The sequence below is a fragment of the Lampetra fluviatilis genome, chromosome 39 (genome assembly GCF_964198595.1).
Source record: "Lampetra fluviatilis chromosome 39, kcLamFluv1.1, whole genome shotgun sequence".
Taxonomy (NCBI): domain Eukaryota; kingdom Metazoa; phylum Chordata; class Hyperoartia; order Petromyzontiformes; family Petromyzontidae; genus Lampetra; species Lampetra fluviatilis.
This window is the reverse complement of record NC_136313.1, coordinates 5,394,029-5,413,511: the sequence shown is the minus strand read 5'-3', so window position 1 is coordinate 5,413,511 and position 19,483 is coordinate 5,394,029. Positions and strand designations below refer to the sequence as shown.

The 19,483-nt window shown below is 45.4% G+C and overlaps 1 protein-coding gene across 2 annotated transcripts; it reads left to right on the top strand.

Moving 5' to 3' along the window:
• The first annotated feature begins 318 nt into the window (after positions 1–318).
• Positions 319–18,652, top strand: LOC144945898 (protein-lysine 6-oxidase-like). 2 transcript variants are annotated; one of them, XM_078874527.1, is made up of 7 exons: positions 319–502; positions 6,450–6,558; positions 7,668–7,805; positions 8,605–8,761; positions 10,151–10,246; positions 13,009–13,124; positions 13,802–18,652. In XM_078874527.1, the coding sequence occupies exons 1-7, from the start codon at positions 364–366 to the stop codon at positions 13,806–13,808; spliced, it is 762 nt and encodes a 253-aa protein (XP_078730653.1). In that variant the 5' UTR covers positions 319–363; the 3' UTR covers positions 13,809–18,652. The 2 variants fall into 2 exon arrangements, with proteins under 2 accessions (XP_078730653.1, XP_078730654.1); XM_078874528.1 differs by lacking the exon at positions 13,802–18,652 and having other exon boundaries at positions 13,009–13,128.
• The last annotated feature ends 831 nt before the right edge of the window (positions 18,653–19,483 follow it).

Here is a 19,483-nt window from a genome sequence, read left to right as displayed (position 1 = left end):
GCAGGGGAAGGTCACCGCCGCCCGGCGACCCCAAACGTGGACGGCCGGGGAGGAAGGCGTCATCCCGCCGCAACCGCGGCCGCCGTGGCCACCCAAGCCCAGGTGGCGCAGAGTTCGTCCAGACCCAGCCCCGTGCGGGCTCGGTCCGGCGCAAGCGCATTCCGGCCGACGGTTGCGGCTCCGGCGAGAGGGCAGCAGCAGCAGCAGCGGCGGCGGTGGCAGCATCAGCCCGAGTCGGAGCCGCCCTTCTCCGCGTCCGTTCACGACGGGCAGCCGCCCGCGGACCGGCAGAATGAGAACGGGCAGAGCGGCGGGGGGGCGACGGGAGCGAGGGGCAACGGTGCGGCGGGTCGTAGGGACGGCATGCAAGGAGACGAGCCCTATTACCCCGGCTACTACTACAACGAGTACGGACAGGAGGAGAACCCGTACTACATGCAGTACTACAATCCCTACGCGTACTACAATAGGCGGGTGGCTGTTGAGAGAAGTCAACAGCAAGGTGGGTATTTGGTCCGTGTTGCTGATAGCTGTACGCATGTGTTATTTTTATTAACACCGAGCACCCGGTCTAAAATAGCAAGCGGTCAGCAAAAAAATACAGCACTCTTGAAGGTGTAATAGATAAAAGAGTTCATGCTTTTTTTGAATTGAGCAAGGTTCTACAAACTTAGGAATAGAGGCGATGAGAGGGCATTTAAAGTTGACCAGTGCGACGGAAAAAGCAGACAGATAAGTGCTGTGGTGGTTAAACACTGCGGATGAGATGAAATAGTCACCGTGCTAGACCGACTCCTCAACACGTTGAGCTGGCTTGTCTCGAGCTGTGTAGTGCTGTGGTCAAAGCACTTGATTCGCAAACAGAATGTCCTGCCGTCAAATCCCATCAGAGACAAATCCCATCATAATTCCTCCAAGGTCAATGCAACGAAGACCGAAATATTGGAAAACGACAACAGTTGTCACAAGAATTGACTTGCCCCTACCATAGGAATGTGGAATTTTCCATTGCCACTTGAGGACCGCTAAAATGAATAAACAACCATTGCGCGTTTGAGCACGGACACAGTGACTTTTAGAAATGAATGTGGTAGTCTTGCGACTCAACACTCCCACAATTGGAAAGTGGAATTACCATCGCGGGGCTTGGGATGTCTAACAGAGATGAGCACTCTACCACACTCCCTTGATTGTAGAGGCTGGAGGCGTAAGAATTTGTGATTTGGGGGTAAAGATTTTTCAATTCAATTGTTAGCCAGAACCCACAATAATCCAATGCCTCTTTGGTTCTTTCGGTAAAGTCACGTATAAAGATAAAATAATAAATTAAATACTAGCATACGACGTTTCGATTGAAACACAAGCAATCATCATCAGGTATAAATGAAATAGAAACACAAATCAAGTATACTTAGAAATGTAATGTAATACAACAGAGAGTCGGATAACGTAACAGTCAACACCCTATCTGGTTGATTACGTTCTTCCTGAGAATGCTAAATTTGAGAGAGAGATACAATTTTGCATTCGTTAGGAAGAACGTAATCAACCAGGTAGGGTGTTGACTGTTATGTTATCCGACTCTCTGTTGTATTACATTACATTTCTAAGTATACTAGATTTGTGTTTCTATTTCATTTATACCTGATGATGATTGCTTGGGTTGCAATTGAAACGTCGTATGCTAGTATTTAATTTATTATTTTATCTTTATACGTGACTTTACCGAAAGAACCAAAGAGTAATTCCTGCAGTCACGAAAGCTCCAAATTAAATAATCCAATGGTTCACCCTCCCGCCACTTGCATTCCAATGAATGATTGCGTTCCATGGTTGTGATTCAATTTGATAATTGAGTGTTTTGTTAACGTTGTGCTCAATCGTTTCGGCCACTAGTGGCTGCAGGGAGTCAAACCAAATTGCACAAACCGAAAAACTAATTATTTATTCTTACTCATGCAGATGAATGCACGTATCCTTTAGCTTAAGAATCAATATGAATAATAGGTGCATTACACGTCAAGCTTGCTCTTTGAATACATGTTTGATAATATGCATTATTGAGTGTGTATGCATCCATCCATCTATGTATGTATGTAGGCGTGTACGTCATTCTCCCCGAGGCAGAGTTACTAAACATATATATTAAAAAATCCACTTTTATTTCCACTCATAACATAGGGACACTTTCGTTGAAATAAATAAACTGAACATTTAACAATGGCTTTAGCAGCAAGTGAACCATCACTTTGGGAGCCAAATCTGAAAAGTACCGACTGCTTTTTTTTGTAAACACAATCTAATTACATCACCCACTACTCGGCTCCACAACACTGGGAGCAAGCCACATGTTTGTTCGTTGAAGCAATCGTTTCCCATCTGGGAGTACAAGGAATGCGGTGCATCAGGGGACATTCCATTCTGCCACTGTATATGTTGTTTATTGCAATGGCAGTATTCCAGAATATACGAAGACAAAGATCCCCCGTATATCCTTAACAGAAGGTTGGGGCAAGCGCTGTTAGTGAGCACCTTTGAAGGCTGGCACAGCACACGAGGGGGTGGGTGGCCAGCACCATGCCCGGCCGCCTTTGTCTCCCCAGTAGGCCCACTAATGGTTAAGATAATCGTCACTGCTCTTGGCCGTGAGTCGAACCCGGGTCGCCAGGTTCATAGCGCAATGCGCTAACTGCTATACTACCGCTGCCCACCAGAATACACACACACACACAACGAGCAGCACCCGGTACAGATGCTTCAGTGGTGTATCTCATAAGCACACTGGACAATGCAAAGAGGTTGCTGGTTCAACCTCCGGGCATGGCAGTTGAAACAATCTGAAAGTTGCTAATATGGACCCTGCCAGCGGTCTGATAAATGGTTAGCCAGCACAGTTCGTCGATCTGATGTTTGCAATGTGGTAAGGCAAGGGTTGTGGTAAGGCAAGGGTCGTGGTTGCTCCCACCTCTTCCGAAATGTCTGGCCAAAGAAAAAAAGAGAATGGAGAGGAGTTCTCTCGAGTGATGGCCCTTCCGCCAGCAGGGCACGGGAGCAAAACATTGCAGGGCCGCACCTTTGCCTTTCACGTTCACCCTCCCCTTTTAACTTGCAAGTCAAAGTGTTTCCGTGGCACGTGTCTTTTGGGAGCTCCGTGCCAACGGCAGAAACGCCACGTTCTGCTGGCAGAGGCTCGCGTCTCCATAGGATGGCCACCGCTTAAAGAGTATATGTTTAAGCAAATAACATATTTTGTAATTTATTTTGTCATTACAAATAAAGAATGCATTTTGCCTGATAGCAGATGCCAAAATAGCACGTTTTATGATTGAAACCTGCACGTGTTTACTTGCAAAAAAGGTCCCATGATGTATATGTTTCCATCATTACAGATTTTACTCAGATCCATAAACATCTCATTATTTAAACAGTATTGATATATTATTTATAATTGCACTAAGTCTGCTAAAATAATGATTTCACGCAACTGTGATATATTATGTAACTTGTCCAGTGCATAATGGTCTAGTCGCTCGTCGCATGCGTAACAAGTTACATAAACATTATGCAACCGCTAGTGTAAAGCGTGTATGCGGAATTTCTTTCGCACCGTACGTAGACAACCGTGTTAATCAGAGGGGCAATGTAGAATTAATGCAATTATGGTTTTGCGTCATTTTTTATATATATTGTGTTGATTTAACTCGATTCTATTTATTTTGTGCCTCTCACTGCATTGTCATGAGTCAAAGAATGACCTTGCGTTTGGTGACATTGTACAGCCATTTGTCAATCCACTGCTTAGATGAATGTCTCCACGACACTGTGTTGGTCATGGGGGCTGTTTGGCCATACTTCACCATGCCGACTCGTGTGGGTGGGTGAAGGGGAGAGCCCAGGACCGGTTCAGATCTCGCTGGCACTGATGTTAGCCTTGCCCAGGAATTAAACTCGCGTTACAGGGTTCAGATCGCAACGCACCACGACTTTACAGGTGTTATATGAATATCTCTCAAGTCCCTTCACCTATTTGTCCACACGAGGGATGCATCGTGCACGAGGGGCCTGCAGGGAGCATTTGCAACGTGGCAATTCAACCGACATAGACGACTTAACCAAAACAAGATCTGGAAAAATGATTAAAATCACGTGAAACAGGTCCGTAAAAAAATCGTGCATACGCATGTGTTACGTAATGATTTCCAGCATGCACAGAAGCTGACGGGTAGCCGTTAGGACAAAATGCGCGAGCATGTATGAAGAACTTGATCATTCTTCTCCAGGACGATTTCAAAATATCTACACAACTTTACACTAACGTTTTGTACTAAAGTTGTGTTCATAATGAAGCTCTGTTCTCCCCCCCCCACCCCCCACACTGCTTATATTAACGATGGAAATCAGATTCAAAATCTGTATTTATCCTAGAGAAATCCGATGTGCTCTGAAGCTTTTTCTCACGGATGTCCACTAGGTTCAGGTCGGAAAGGTACAACAGCAAACAATACACCAAACACTATCGGAGTGCAACATATAGGAAAAGTAAGCAATTCACTATAAATAAAAATACGAAAACTAAACTGCCACTGAGCTATACAGCTATTTTTCAGAATCGATATGGCCGTGAATGATAGCTCAACTAAGTGGCTTATCACGTGGAAAAGCATCACAGCCAAATAATCTAAGACGGACATACTGAGCTAATGATGGGTAAACGCTTTCAACATTAGTTGGAAAACGTAAAAAAAAAATATTTTGCGAGTGTTTCTGTGTGTGCGGTCACTGGTGACTGGGATGAGACCATCAGCTCTCTCCGCTTGATAAACAAATTAATTCATAATAGAGGCTTTTTGGGGTTAGATCGCGTAAATATTATAAATGTGTCGTTAAAACCCGCTACCACCAGACAGAGCCAACTAGTAAGGGTTGTCACGTCAACAGAACGTGCCAATTCGTCACTAGTACAGCACACGAGTTGGTCAGCCGGTGGAGAGTGTTGACAGACTCTTAACACACTATCTCAGGCACAAGTTTGCCTTCCACCACAGGGGGTTCCATTATCACCACAAGTTCACTCCACTTTATTTGATTTCGCGGTTCGGTTGGAGAAAATTCTCTCCGCCCCCCTCCACCCTTCCCTCTCCTTCCCCTCCCCTGAAATGACTACGTTCCCAAACGTTGCCACGACGTGAGTCCGGGGGTGACAGTGAGCCCAATCGCTCTTCCCTCCCCTTTACCTTCATGGGCTCCTGGCCTCTGGCTTGTCACTCGTGGAATTCTTGCATCACTTTCTCCCCTTGATCGCTCGTGCTTTGTAATCGTCTCTTGTTCAATACCAAACAAATGCATTGTTGGCCGAACCACCCCTGGATTCTAGCGACGCAGGATTTGGACGCAATACAATACGCCCCTAACGCACCCAGCCATCCTGCTGTGTTTAATTGCCGACGAGAGTATGACCAAAACTACGGAATATCACATTTTCCTATCCACAGCCTCACATAAGGGTCGTGAGACAATCGTCGTAGATCCACCAGGGCAGCTCGTTGACTTGGAGGTCATGACGCTGAGTTGGAGCCAACGAGATGCTGGGTTCGAACCCAAGCAGCCGCCTCCCATTCAATTAGGCTCTCAAGTGTAGCGAATTGGAGATGTCAGTGACTGGCACAGAAAACCCAACGCGTTCAATGTGCTTTAATTCCAGCCCTGGGAATTAAATATATCTCGCACGACCGGGCATGCTTCTCAGTGGCAGGGCAGGTTAGTCAAGTGGCTCCACTTGTGAGAGTTTATTGAGGATGCTTCGTGCTGTGATGCCGAAAGCACAATCGGCAAAAAAATAAGAGGAGAATAATAGTTCATTACATCATCAGTTAATGCTATCAGATGATATTAGATGATTTCACATTGATGACATGAGAGTAAAGGGAAATCAAGGTGCCTCCTAGCTCAATCGAACATCAGGGTGGTGCCAATTTCTGTCTGCGACTCTGAGCCAGTGGTGGAAATGGCACAATACTATGGCAGGGACCAGTGTAGACAAACGATTAAATTCCCACAGTGCTCATTTTATTCACCATGTCAGGATGATGGTGATGATGACAACGATGTTGATGTTCGGCCGGGTTGACCTTCGAATGTAATTTAAACTCGCGACCGTTCGATCGCAAGGGTTCGCAAGTCAGAAGCTCTGCCCACAGCGAGGTAAGGCACTTCGTTGAGCTCTCATTTGTGATAGCCTGTGTATTCGGGTGATTTGTTTACCTTTCTTGTACTGTGTACTCCTATCATGTGTTGGTGTTGTTTGCTGTTGCAACGTTTTTCCTCACCCCTAGCAGACATCTGTGAAAAAGAGCTTCATAGCTCATCGGATTCCTCCAGTATGAACAAATATTTTGATTCTGTCTCTCGCTGGTTTAACGTTTTGCTCTTCGTTGTTAAATTCCCCCCAGGGCTTCCGGACTTGGTGCCAGACCCGTACTACATTCAGATCGCCACGTACGTGCAGAAAGTCACAATGTACTCGGTGCGTTGTGCGGCCGAAGAAAGGTGTCTGGCAAGGTGAGTGGGGATAAGACACGGACAAGAGATCCCCCGTGTTAGCCTGTTACAGACTGTTGGGGGGCAAGTGCTATTAAGCGAGCACCTATGAAGACCGGCACGGCACACACCGCACCACGTACTCATTTAAGGCTGAGCCGACCTAGGGGAGGCCCCAGGACCGGTTCAGATAATCGCTACTGGTGTTGGTGGCCATGAACGGGAATCGAACTCGGGTTTCCGGGTTCGTAGCGCAGCACGCTAACCGACACTGCCGTTCACGACGTTGCTGATAATTGTCACATCAATACAGCATTGCACGAGTAATGATGATGAAGATGTCGACGTTGATTGTAACGATAATGACACCGCGTTGTTGAACACGACGATTAAAGATGATTGACGGCGATGATCGAAATTGATTGATGACGACAGCGGCGATGGTTACTGTTATTCACAATGCTACGACGATTGGGAGAGATCACCACAATGAGGATTCTGATCATGATGACACTTAGAAAGATTCATTTTCGTTCATAATTGTGATTGTGACCCTATGATGATGATGATAATGGTTGCAACTTATTGATAAATGATATCGATGATGATTATTATAATATTGATGATTGTGACCATCATTATACCACAGCTGACAACAATGACAAGCGATGAAAGGTACTTGCGGGTGATGACCGAACACCAAACGGTGGCGACTGCGAATTGACCTTGGGGCCGTCCATAAGTGACGTCACGCACCTAGGGGGGAGGGGTCAGACATTTGTGACGATGTGTGGTTTGAGAAATGTGACGTCACATCAAAATGTGTAACTTTAAATAAATATAGACAACACGTTCTACTTATTAAATAGACTTTTTAATTAATGTTTTCACCTACAACATCAGAGTGCAGCACCACATTAAATACGCACTACAATTACAATAGTTTAAAGCGATTTGAAGCATGTTTAATATATTTTTGGGGGGGGGGGGGCAGAGCTTTGTGACGTCATATTTGAGGGGGGGGGGGTCTAACTTTTTGTGACGCCGTGTGACGAAGGGGGGGGGGGGTCAAAAATTCGTCCAAAATCGCGTGACGTCATTTATGGACGGCCCCCTCGCGTTGTGCCCAGCTCGGCGTACCCCCACGAGGGCAACGACTACCACACGCGGATGCTGCTGAGGTTCCCGCAGCGAGTCAAGAACCAGGGAACCGCGGATTTCCTTCCGAGCCGGCCGCAGCATCAGTGGGAATGGCACAGCTGCCATCAGTGAGCCACCAGCCCTGCCCCACCCCCTGCCCCACCCCCTGCACCACCCCCTGCACCACCCCCACACACTTAGAGCCAAGCGCAGGGCTTCAATCTCTCCGTGAATATTTTCCGGGTGCCCACCGGTAGACGTACATTGTCTCTCCTTCCTAAAGCTGTCTTCTGAATACATCTCTTATATTAACTCTCTTCCCAATACATCTCTGTCCTATTTTTTTCTGTCTCCCATGCCTTGTATCAACTTAAACTACTGTATACTATTTATTTTACTATGTAACGCCCACTGAGCTATATTGCTCTTTTTCAGAAGAGGCCTGTCCACAAATGATAGCTTAACGGAGTGGCTTATCACGTGGACATCGATAGCAGCCAAATACTCCAAACGCGTGTTGATTCTGAATTTGGAGTGAAAAACCCGGAGGAACCGGAGAAAAAAAAACACGTGACCACGGGAGAGCGAGACGTGCAAACTGCAAATATAAAGGCGTTAGGGTCGGGATCGAACCCCCGATCTCCTGTATACCAGGCGAGGCAGTTAACATCTTGCCACCGTGCCACCCTACAGCGTGTGGGATGCATCAACCGTCCCACACGCTACAGATGTGCGTCTGTGCCAGCCCACATTTACATCCCACCACCGCGGCGCCCAAAATCAATTGTCACATCTGTGCACAAGAGGTGGCAGGGGCTTGGGGAGGCATTCATCCATCATCGGATTGACCACGGCTGACGATGAGGATGATCTCTTCCCACGTGACCTGTGATACCATCCACGTGTCGCCTTGTTTTGTGCGTTCAGGCATTTCCACAGCATGGATTCCTTCAGCCACTACGATCTGCTGGACGCCACGACAGAGAGGCGTGTGGCGGAGGGTCATAAGGCCAGCTTTTGCCTGGAGGACACGTCCTGCGACTACGGATACGCGAAGCGATACACGTGTGCCGCTCACCAGCAGGTCCGTCCGTCTGCCTGTCAGTTCGTGTGCTACTATCTATCCATCCGTCTGTCCATGTTGTCCGTCTATCTGTCCGTCCATCCAATTATCGACCTGTCCGTGTGTCCACATGTTAGTCCATTTCTCGGTCTGTCAGTCTATATGCCCATCTGCCTGTCCATATGTTCAGTTGTCTGACGTTCATTCGCTCATCTGTGCAAACGTCTGTCTGTCCATCCATCTGTCATTGGTCCTTTTGTCCATTGCTTCTTCTGTCCGTCAGTCCATTCGTGGGTCCGTTTCTCCTTGTGTCAGTTCATTCATCCATCCATCTGTTTGATTGAATGGCTGTCAAGTAGGCTGTCTGTTTTGTTTATCTATCCCATAATTTCTCTGTATTTGTTTATTTGTTCATCCTTTTTGCTTTGTTGTCCTTTTGTTTGTCTGCCTGGGCACGTTTCTGTCTGTCTCTGCATATTTATCCGTGCTAGTCTGTCTGTAAAATTGTCTATGTTATTATTCCATTCATCTGTGCATCCATGTATTATTCTATCTGACATTGTTTGACAATCTGTCTGCCCTTGCATTTATCTGCTTGTTTTTTTCTGTCTTTCTGTTTGTCTGTGCGTCTTTTCTGTTGTATGTCTGTCTGCCCTTCCATCCATCTGCCCATGAGTCGGTTTGGTTGACAAGGCAATCTGGACAATTGCCTCGACAGTTTTAATTGTGCACAGTCATTGATTGAATGGGTTCAGCCCACTAAAACTCTCTACCATTGAGAACCTGGGTGGCTGAAACTGGTTCTGATGCACTCAAATGGGCTCTGCTCGAGCCGTTGCGAGTTCTATCAGCCAAACAGCCCCCAAAAAGCCTAACTTTTGAAATAAAAGACGCATTTAATAAAAGTCAATGCAGGAATGTGACGCACAGGTAATCAAGCAATTGTCTAAGTCATGCACAGCACCAACATTAAACTCATTGCTTTTTTTGTAGGTAACTTGGAAGTAAACTTTGAGGCCCCTAATGTTTTATACGTAGTAGGCTTTCGCCACCAATATCCATAATAAATGTTTGTTTGGGTTAAATCGCGTAAATTTAAATGTGTCGTTAACCCACCACTCTACGACAAAGCCAATCAGTAAAGTTTGTCACGTAAACGAAACATGCCAATTAGTTATTACTTCACCACACCGGTTATGTTGGAGGGTCAACCCACAATAATTTACAATTTGAGTACTGTGACGTGATTACAACCACCAGCTCCATCAGGCGATTTGCAAGAATTGTGAATACGTCTTCCAGTTGAACTCTTTCATCGAGTAAAAGTCCCTAAATCAAAAAAAAATGCTTCCCTCTCTCAGGCTAACACCACTATGCTGTTTTCATTTTTTAAATTTTAATTTCTTGCAGGGATTAAGTCCTGGCTGTTACGACACTTACAACGCCGACATTGACTGCCAGTGGATCGACATCACTGACGTGGAACCTGGGCAGTACATTCTCAAGGCAAGTGTCCTTTCCATCGTCGAACATTTGGCATCGTCGTCGTCGTCATCATCGTCGTCATCATCGTCCTAATTGTCGTCATCGTCATCATCGTCGTCATCATCGTCCTAATTGTCGTCATCGTCATCATCGTCGTCATCATCGTCGTTGTCATCATTGTCGTCGTCGTCATCATGGTCGTCATCATCGTCCTCATTGTCGTCATCGTCATCATCGTTGTCATCATCGTCGTCACTGTCGGCACCATAAACTGCGACGGGTCGTGACGATATCGTATCCTAGGAACGGCGACAGGAGAGGTTCAGGAGATGCGGAGTTTATTTTTTTTTTATTCAGAGATGTTTCAGGGCAATGAGTGGCAGTGGGACAGTTGTTAATTAGACGGTCCATTGTCAAGACATCGTCACCCACATTCAGAATCAGAATCTTTATTTATCTTGGAGATAAAATCCGATGAGCTATGAGTCTCTTCTTCACAGATGTCCAGTAGGGCCGGGTCAGAAAATTCCAACGACAAATAATAATTAAAAAACGATAGGAGTGCAAAGTATAGGAAAGGTAAGAAAATCACTAAAAAAGAAATGAAATTTAAACTATGCAAGTTCAAAGTGAATAAGTACACCAATTCCGAAGGTTGGGCAAGGCACCTCCAATTATCACAGTTGGCTATGTTCGGTGCGAAAGAAGTTCAGCGTGCATGCATACAAGGCAGCAAACCCACAGCAAAAAACAGTCCCATGACCAACACCAATACAACAGAGTCGCTCGCATGGCATTGCACAACAACGCTGCGGGGTGAACCTCAGCCTTCGTGTGTGCTGACAGCACAGGATTCCCTCGTTATCTTCCTCGATTTCCGCTATCTGCCAATCGCATCTAGAACTCGACACGACGACTGCATCGAGAGAGATGAAGTGATGCGATAAGGTGATGATTTCAAGCTAATTTACAAATAATTACTTAATACTTTTATTTACCTTATGTTTATTGTAACCAATTTTTTTGGGTTTGTGTTGTGATAATGTCTATATTTTAGGGCTTACTCACACATTTATTGCACGTAATTCATTCAAAAGATACGTTTTCGTAGGCCAATAACATGATCGGCGAAATGTGTTATTCAAGGGCATCTCTGGAATGTACTGCATCTCTCATCGACAATAACGAGGGAATAGCGTAACTCTATCACTGGGTTCCCAATTCACTTTTGTATGCAGTGGTGGAAATGTGCCAGGACACTACAAAGACAAAGACAAAGATTCTCCCCCCCCCCATAGTCTTAACAAACTGTTTGGGCAAGTGCTGTTAGCGAGCACCTATGAAGGCCGGCACGACACACGAGGGGGTGGGTGGCCAGCACGACGCCCGACCGCCTTTGTCTCCCTAGTGGCGATGTTTACTACACACCGCACCAGATACTCATTTGAGGCCGAGTCGACCTTGGGGAGACCCAGGACCGGTTCAGATAATCGTCATCGGTGTTGGCCGTGAGCGGGAATCGAACTCGGGTCGCCGGGTTCGTAGCACAGTGTAGCGCTAACCGTTACACCGCTGCACGACGGTGCATGCCACACTGGCACTTTTCGCAACGCCAACGTGCGGAGATCGGCGCTTCTCAGAGCGGTTCCTATCCCTATGCCCGCATGTTTCTGTATAGGGGAATGGGCGAGGGAACGTGGGCTGCGGAATGAATCGATTTCATGTCGACATGTCGACATTTCCATCTCGACCACTGCTTTTTATCCGAATCGGTGCCGGCCAGTGGAATAAAATTATTTTTTGTGGGAAAATCTACAGGGCAGATAAATGTTCATTCTACCAAGCGGCGCCATTCAATATTCATATGGGATAAGTCAAGTTGCAGTTATCTTGGTTGACACCTTTCCTGGAGCCGCTTTATAAAGGTATTTAGCCTACTCTTCCATCATGCTGGCCAGACGTCCTGGAAGAGGTCGGTGCGTGTGTGTGTGTACTCCATGTTGTCATGAAAGTCCTCTCGGTTAAATAACACCACAGTATTTTTTTCCGACAGCACTTGGGTCTGTCCCGTGACCTCTGACCTGCGAGCGTTCGGCACTTCACTTGATGTCCTTCCTCCGCACCTTCGAGTATCACGGTTTGGCTCTGTACGGTGCCAAACAAGACCCTCCTTTTCTCCCTGGCCCATCCTTCCCTCCATCCCTAGGCACCCCCGTAATTGCGGTACCCACTAACCGCCCTTCATATACCCCATCCCAATCCACCGTACTTTTAGCCACCCTAATTGCACCACTCACAACCCTGTGTCAAACGCCTTGGATAAAAGCGCTACATAAATGTAAGATAATATAACACACATGCAGAGTGCACCGAGCCTGTTTCAAGCCCCGTGCTGGTGTGACAGTCACGTAGTGTTGTGTTTGTTGTGTTTGTTGAATGCTTGTGCGTAGTTGTGCATCGGCACACGTGCGCGTGTGTGTGCGGAGTGGTAGTGTCGCGGTTAGTGCTCTGCGCTACAAACCCGGTGACCCGAGTTCGATTCCAGCTCATGGCCGACACCAGTGACGGTTATCTGACTCGGTTCTGGGCCGCGCCTAGGTCGACTCAGCCTCAAATGAGTACCTCGTGTAGTGTACACACACCAATGGGGAGACAAGGCGGACGGGCGTGATGCTGATCACCCACCCTCTCGTATACTGTGCCGGCCTTCATAGCAGCACTTGCCCCAAAAATGTCTGCTAAGGCTATATGGGTGATCTTTGTTTGTATTTGTGTGTGTGTAGGTTCAGGTGAACCCGAATTATATCGTGCCCGAGATGGACTACTCAAACAACATTGTGCGGTGTGACGTGCGCTACACAGGGAACTATGCGTCTGCCTCCAACTGCCGCATCTCACCGTGAGTTTTGACTGAATCTGTTCGGCCCCAGCCCTGCCCCACCCCCACACACTCAGAGCCCCAGGTTCATACGTGAGATGAGATGCAACTTGCTCGCTCACTCACCCACCCATTAATTAGTTCCCTTAACAACGCACTCACTCACTGCACTACCCATTCACCCACCTACCCATTCATTCATTTCCTTACCAACACACCCACACACCCACTCACTCACCCATTGACACACCTATTCATTCACTTACCCATTACATCCACCCACTCATCCACCTACCCACCCACTCACTCACTGACCCACCCAACCACCCAGTCACTCACCCATTCATCCAGTTACTCACTCACTCATCCATCGATCCACTTACTCACCGAAGCATCCATCCACCCAACCACTCCCACACCCACACTCTCATAATGCCCACCCACCCATCCTCTCGGGCTGCCAACTTTGGGTAATTCCTTGAATCCGTATGAAGGCTACGATAATAGGAAGAATTATCGAGTGAATAATATGATTACGCTTGGATTAATTTGAAGGCATGGATAATCTTAACATTGCTTAATATACACACAGATAAGAGGATTTGTACTTCAATACATGGAATAATGAATTGCCGAATGCATCTAATTCAAAGGCCCTTTCTGATGTCCTATGTCTTTGTCCTTACTGTGCCTTGCAGGTACTAACGTTCAGATGAATGGGACCTCCAAAGTAAATAACCACTCGCCATCCAAGTCACGGAGATGAGCAATGTTGTACTTGACTCGGCATAAAGACCACGCGTGTGATTGCAGGAAACCGACATGCGTTTAACATATTGTCAGTGAGCAGGTTTGCGTCTATTGGTGAATGTTACTCAAAGGGAAAAAAAGTGAAGATTCAAAGATATAATTGCACAATTGCAGGTGTGCTGAGTGATACAAAATCGTCTGACCCACATTCAATAGAAGTGGTGTACCACTGCAATGGCATATGGGCCACACGCATATCTTGTATAACACTTGGATAATCCAATTGCTTTATGGCGTTTGTGATGACAGATTAACTCACAGGTCTATCGTTTAAGAGGTCATTGTAAAATTGGCTTGGTGTCAATGGACACAGAATATGTTGGCTTTGATTTACTCCGTGCAATGGCTTGCTTCATAGAACTAGTTGAAGGATTTTACACGATTTTGTTCTCTTTTAAATAACGATTACTGCATAGAAACTCTGTTGGAGCGGCAGCCGAGGAAAAGGACGCATCCGATAGGGTCACGTCCACCGAAGTTAATCAGTTCAAGGTGCAGGAACCGGGAGGATGATTTCTCCATCGCATCATCGCGAGAGACGGCGCAGGGCTTGGGGAGGCCTTCATCCAGCTGTGGATTGACCATGGCTGGTAATGACTATTAAAAACACGTTCAATGCCCCCCAACGCTCCTTTTAAACACCTCGGCTCTGCTGATCTCAATTGGTTTTCTCCGTAGGGGATGGACATTTCCACATTCTCATGTCAGGGAACTCATACATCCATTTGGATAAATGGTGTTGACCTTCCTAAACCCAGGTGTGGTGCAGCCTCACCAAGTGGTACTCATTTTATCGATCCAACCCTAAAGAGATGATGGCCTGATTGGAACCCTAGACTGTTTGAGCACAAAAATGCATGAGATGAGCCGTCCAAAGTAAGCCATGTGTCTCTATTGGCAGGTTTGAACCGGTGATGGAAATTCTACCTTCCTATGCCAGGGACCAGTATATCATAGGAAAAAAACCCACTGTTGGTTTCTCATAAAGCAACACAATTTTTTTTATTGAGTACAAAATGAACAAATACAAAATACAATGCAAACCGTACACTCACAAAGTGCGCAAACCGTACACATATAAACCACCAACAGAGGCAGACAATGCATCATAGAATTATGTCCATCTCTCCTCATACAAGTGATAGCATTAGTAAAGGTGTAACGATGCATTGATTAATAGATTAAAATCGATTCTCATCATCGAGATACGTGCGTCGAATTGTGTTTGTGTAAGTAAACTTTTTTTTTTAATTCATGTCTCATGTACTCGGGTGCGGCTTTTCGTAGGATCATTCTCTTTTTGAAATCTGCAAGTCTTCCGGGACATTAAAAGTCCCAGTTTTTGTGTCAGTTGTGCAATACTTCACCACTCAAGGCAATGCATTTACATGCACCGCTCCCTTCTTTCGGCGCTCTGAGATATTCCTTCTTCCAATCAGATTGTCCCAGTTTCTATTGTACGTCGGAGGAGACAATCCTACCTTAAAGCCAATTGGTTCATGTGACCACTGCAGCCACACGTCGCAACTACGTTCACCACAGTGTTACAACAATCTCATTCTCGGATCTAATTGAATTGTGACTATTCATCATCTCTGTGGGTGTTGGGATGATTCGTTTACGCCTCGATTCGTGAATCACGATGTTGCTATCCACTCACTCACTCATGACTGTCACCTGAATACACTTCTCACCTTATATTGCTCTTCTGAATCCATCTATCATATTTCCATACTCTTTGATTATTTCGGTAAAGTCACGTAGGTAGAAAAAAAATGTTTTTTTTTATCATATTTCTCTTCTTAATGCATCCCCCTCCTATCTCTTATAGATTGTGTTTTTTTTAATATTTCACTCATCACCTTTGAAGAAACGAGTTCTTTTGTTTGACAATTAATCAAGCGGCGACTGCCCGAAGGATGGGTTTGAGGTTAATGCTCGGGACTGGCTTGCGAGGGTGCAGCGCGCGACAGGTTCGATCCGGGGTGACGGGGGGGGGCGCGAAGGCGAGCAGCGCGCTCCGCTCCTCACGTCACGTGGTGCTCAATTTGACGACCGGCGAGGCGAGGCGGTGGTTGACGAGCACGCCGCCCGCCCCTTGCTCGGCCACCTCACGGCCTCCTTGTTTGACCTTCTTCACTTTGAACATTTGCTGCTGCTGCTGCTGCTGCTTTAGCAACGGTGCACATGGACAAATATTACCCCCTTGCCCCCCCCCCCACAACCATCCAAAAAAAACTCACTCACATTCGTTCAAATACTTTGGCCTAAAATAAAAAAATATATATATATAAAGTAGGAAGGGTGCCCTTCTTCATCGACTCTTTCCTCGAACATTTTAAAGCTATCCTTGCGTACAAATGAACGCGACTTCGTTTCACGTAACGTGACCGCAACGTGACATTGCGTGTGCTATGAGGAAGGGCAATTGATAGAAACGTTGCCTGTTATAATATTTTTGTTAAATGTTCAAGGCCGCACAGCGTTATTGACGAACGATTTGAGTTTTTTTCTCTCTCTCTCCCTCCCGCCCTAACTTTGAGTCGAGCGCTCCACAATAAAACCGTGTTCCATGAAATCAGCGGCACTGTTTTTGCCATCACTGATAAACGGCAATAGTTTGCGTTGTCAGGTATTGTTTATATTGCACTGTTTATATTGTTATTAATGCAACTGTTCTATATATATAACATGTGTCGTATAGTTGGCCGTGACAATGAAGTGTTGTGTCGAGGATGAAAGCATTGTGACATTCTTTTGCCCAGTATATCATTTCGAATGAGTTTATGAAGTAAACAAGATTGGCTTTGAAAAGTACCTTTCAGACATTCCCAAACTATGACTGTTTCCCCGGACATTTCAAAGCTAAACTTGTACGCAACCTCATTGAAGTAATGTTACTGCTGTTTAAAAAAAAAAATCGTGGTGATGTTGGTGAAACAGACATGTTTAATGATATGCCGCTCTGAATAGACTGCCACTCCTGCAGATAATGAATTCCTCCTTTCAATTTGTAAGCCGACGACTGCTGAGACATCCCTGGGTTAAAATTAACGGTGCATGCCTGTGATTCAAATTGGCTTCTCAATTGTAATGAGTTGAATGTCTCAGCCCGGTCACCAATGACTGCACCAAAAAACAAACAACTGGTTATGTAAAACTTTAGTTCTGCACTCAATTTGACCAAAACTCCCAGCAATGAAAAATCAATTATCGTTATGACTGAATCGTGGCGAACATCGCTCTGATGACGTAGAGCGAGTGGGGAAAGTGTAGCCCTCTACTGCGTGGACCACGTGTCACTTGACGGGACCTGAGAGGCAGCTCTATGATATCAACTTCCGTGGGCTATTCCCTGACACGGAGAAGGGTTGCACTGCTGTGCGAGAGATCCGAAGGGAAACTTCATCTCGTGGCGTGACGCCGATAGCGCAATCGGGGAAAACATAAAAAAAAACATCTTTTAAAGAACTTACGAAATTTACTTCTTTAAGTGTTGTTCAACCATTGTATTACTTTATATCGTGAATGCATTATATCGTTGTTCTTAATGACGTTTACAGAAGTATATTCGCAATAACAAATTTTTATATATTTTGAAATCACGCTTCACATGTTACTCAGTGGCTCAGGGGGTTAGATCATAAACTAATGAGCCAAAACATTCAAGATCACGGATTTGAATTCCGGTTCATATCCTCAACTTAGTAGATTAGAAAACAAACAAAACATCTGGTATTTATCTTGGAAAACCTTCACTGAATTTCAAGAAAAAAATTTCAGGAGGAACCTGCCTTGGGGATTGTTTTGTTGTTGGCCAATTTATATTTCATGGGCCAAAATGTGATGAGTGAACACGATTCAGTCCATCTCAGAGGCCAGACTTGTCGTGACAACTTCGTCCTGAGCAACACGTGTAACCGCGTGAAGCCACCTTGTGCCCTTTTGTTCAAACGAGCGTGGTGGGGTGCAGGACCACATTTCTGTTGGTGATCTTAAAATATCAGTGGAAAACACCACGCTACCACGGTGTCTCCCACGCCTCGCTTCAAACGAATTGTTACGCGTTTTTATTTGAACCTGGGAGGGATGATGTGGCTGAATTGACCTTCGAACCTGGATTCAAAATTGTAACCGAACAGTGCCACGTGATCGATAGCTTACTCATAAGTAGAGCTGAGCGTGAATGAGTCGATTAAGTTAATTAATCCAATGCAACATTGGCATAAACTTTCTGAAGTTGTATACTGGGGGGGCTCCTTTAATACTGCAACCACACCAACATCCTGCCGAACGAAAGCAGGGAACCCCCCCTGCAATGCGGCTGATGATGCCGATGACATCAAAGTCCTCCAAACAATATCCTGTCCAGCGGCACACGTGGCAAGAGAGGTGAGGGCCTTTTATTTTCCTCCAAAATATGTTTGTGTTATTTGATGAGTCAAATAATGGAATCGATCAAAAGCAAAGTAATTAATTACTTAAATAAGCAGATAACCCAGCTTTAATCGCCCACAATGAAAATGTTTAATTTGTAACAGTCACATTTTATATGAACTTAAAAAAATTAGATGATTTTTATCACTGCCAAATGCTAATCATATGAGACAATTGAATGGAACGGGATCCTTTAAATGTTTTATGAAGCGAGCTCGCTTCATCCAGCAGGTCGGTTTTCGAGATAATAACCGTGTCATTATAGAGCAAGGCCTGCCACACGCTTAATGAGACAGACGAAGCATTGCACAAAACAAGATAGTGTGTCATTTACATTGCCACAAATCATGGCTGATGTTGAGTTCTTCAGCACATGGATTGTAAGGCATACTTTATTAAAAAGAAACGTTGTATGTTAACTCGCAACAAATGTTATACTGTATTAATTGTACTTGACAGCATAACATGTAAATATGTTATTACCAATGGTGCTTTGAAGGTTTGAATTTTCGCCGGTGCTTTATCTGCTTGATGCAAAATACATATCTTGTTTATTCCTGTATATCCACGTGGGCGACGAGTAAACGAGTGCTAAACAATAAAGGAATATTTTGCCGAATTCAAAATACAATTGTGGATTTTATGAGCAGGTCACACGCTTCGCAATTGGAAACGTTTCAGAACACTCCGGTCGCGTCGTACAAAAGCATCGTTTTCGTGGTTCGAGAAAAAATAAAGCGTACAGCTTTATCCTAATTGTGTGTTTTTTGTGAATTGCTCTTGAGGCAGATTCATATATATATGCGGCCAATGCATTCGACATGAAAAACAAACAGTGGGAATCCCAACACACTGCACCCTAAGGTGGTTTCACAACTTTTTAAAACCGTAAAATATTGAGTGTTTTATTCTTTCTTTTAGAATTGTGCTTAGCGGTGTCATGCCCTGCCCAAGCACCCCACGCACGTTTCTTGCTGGCCAACGTGAAGCCCTTCGACCTTGCGTATGCTCTCTAATCCATGCCCGTTCCTCCGTCTCTCACCACGTGTCATTCCCAGCGTGCATCTTCTCAGATCGCTTCCTTTGGGTACTTGTTTTGTTGATATCATTTTCTGCGTAGGTGTCCATGTATC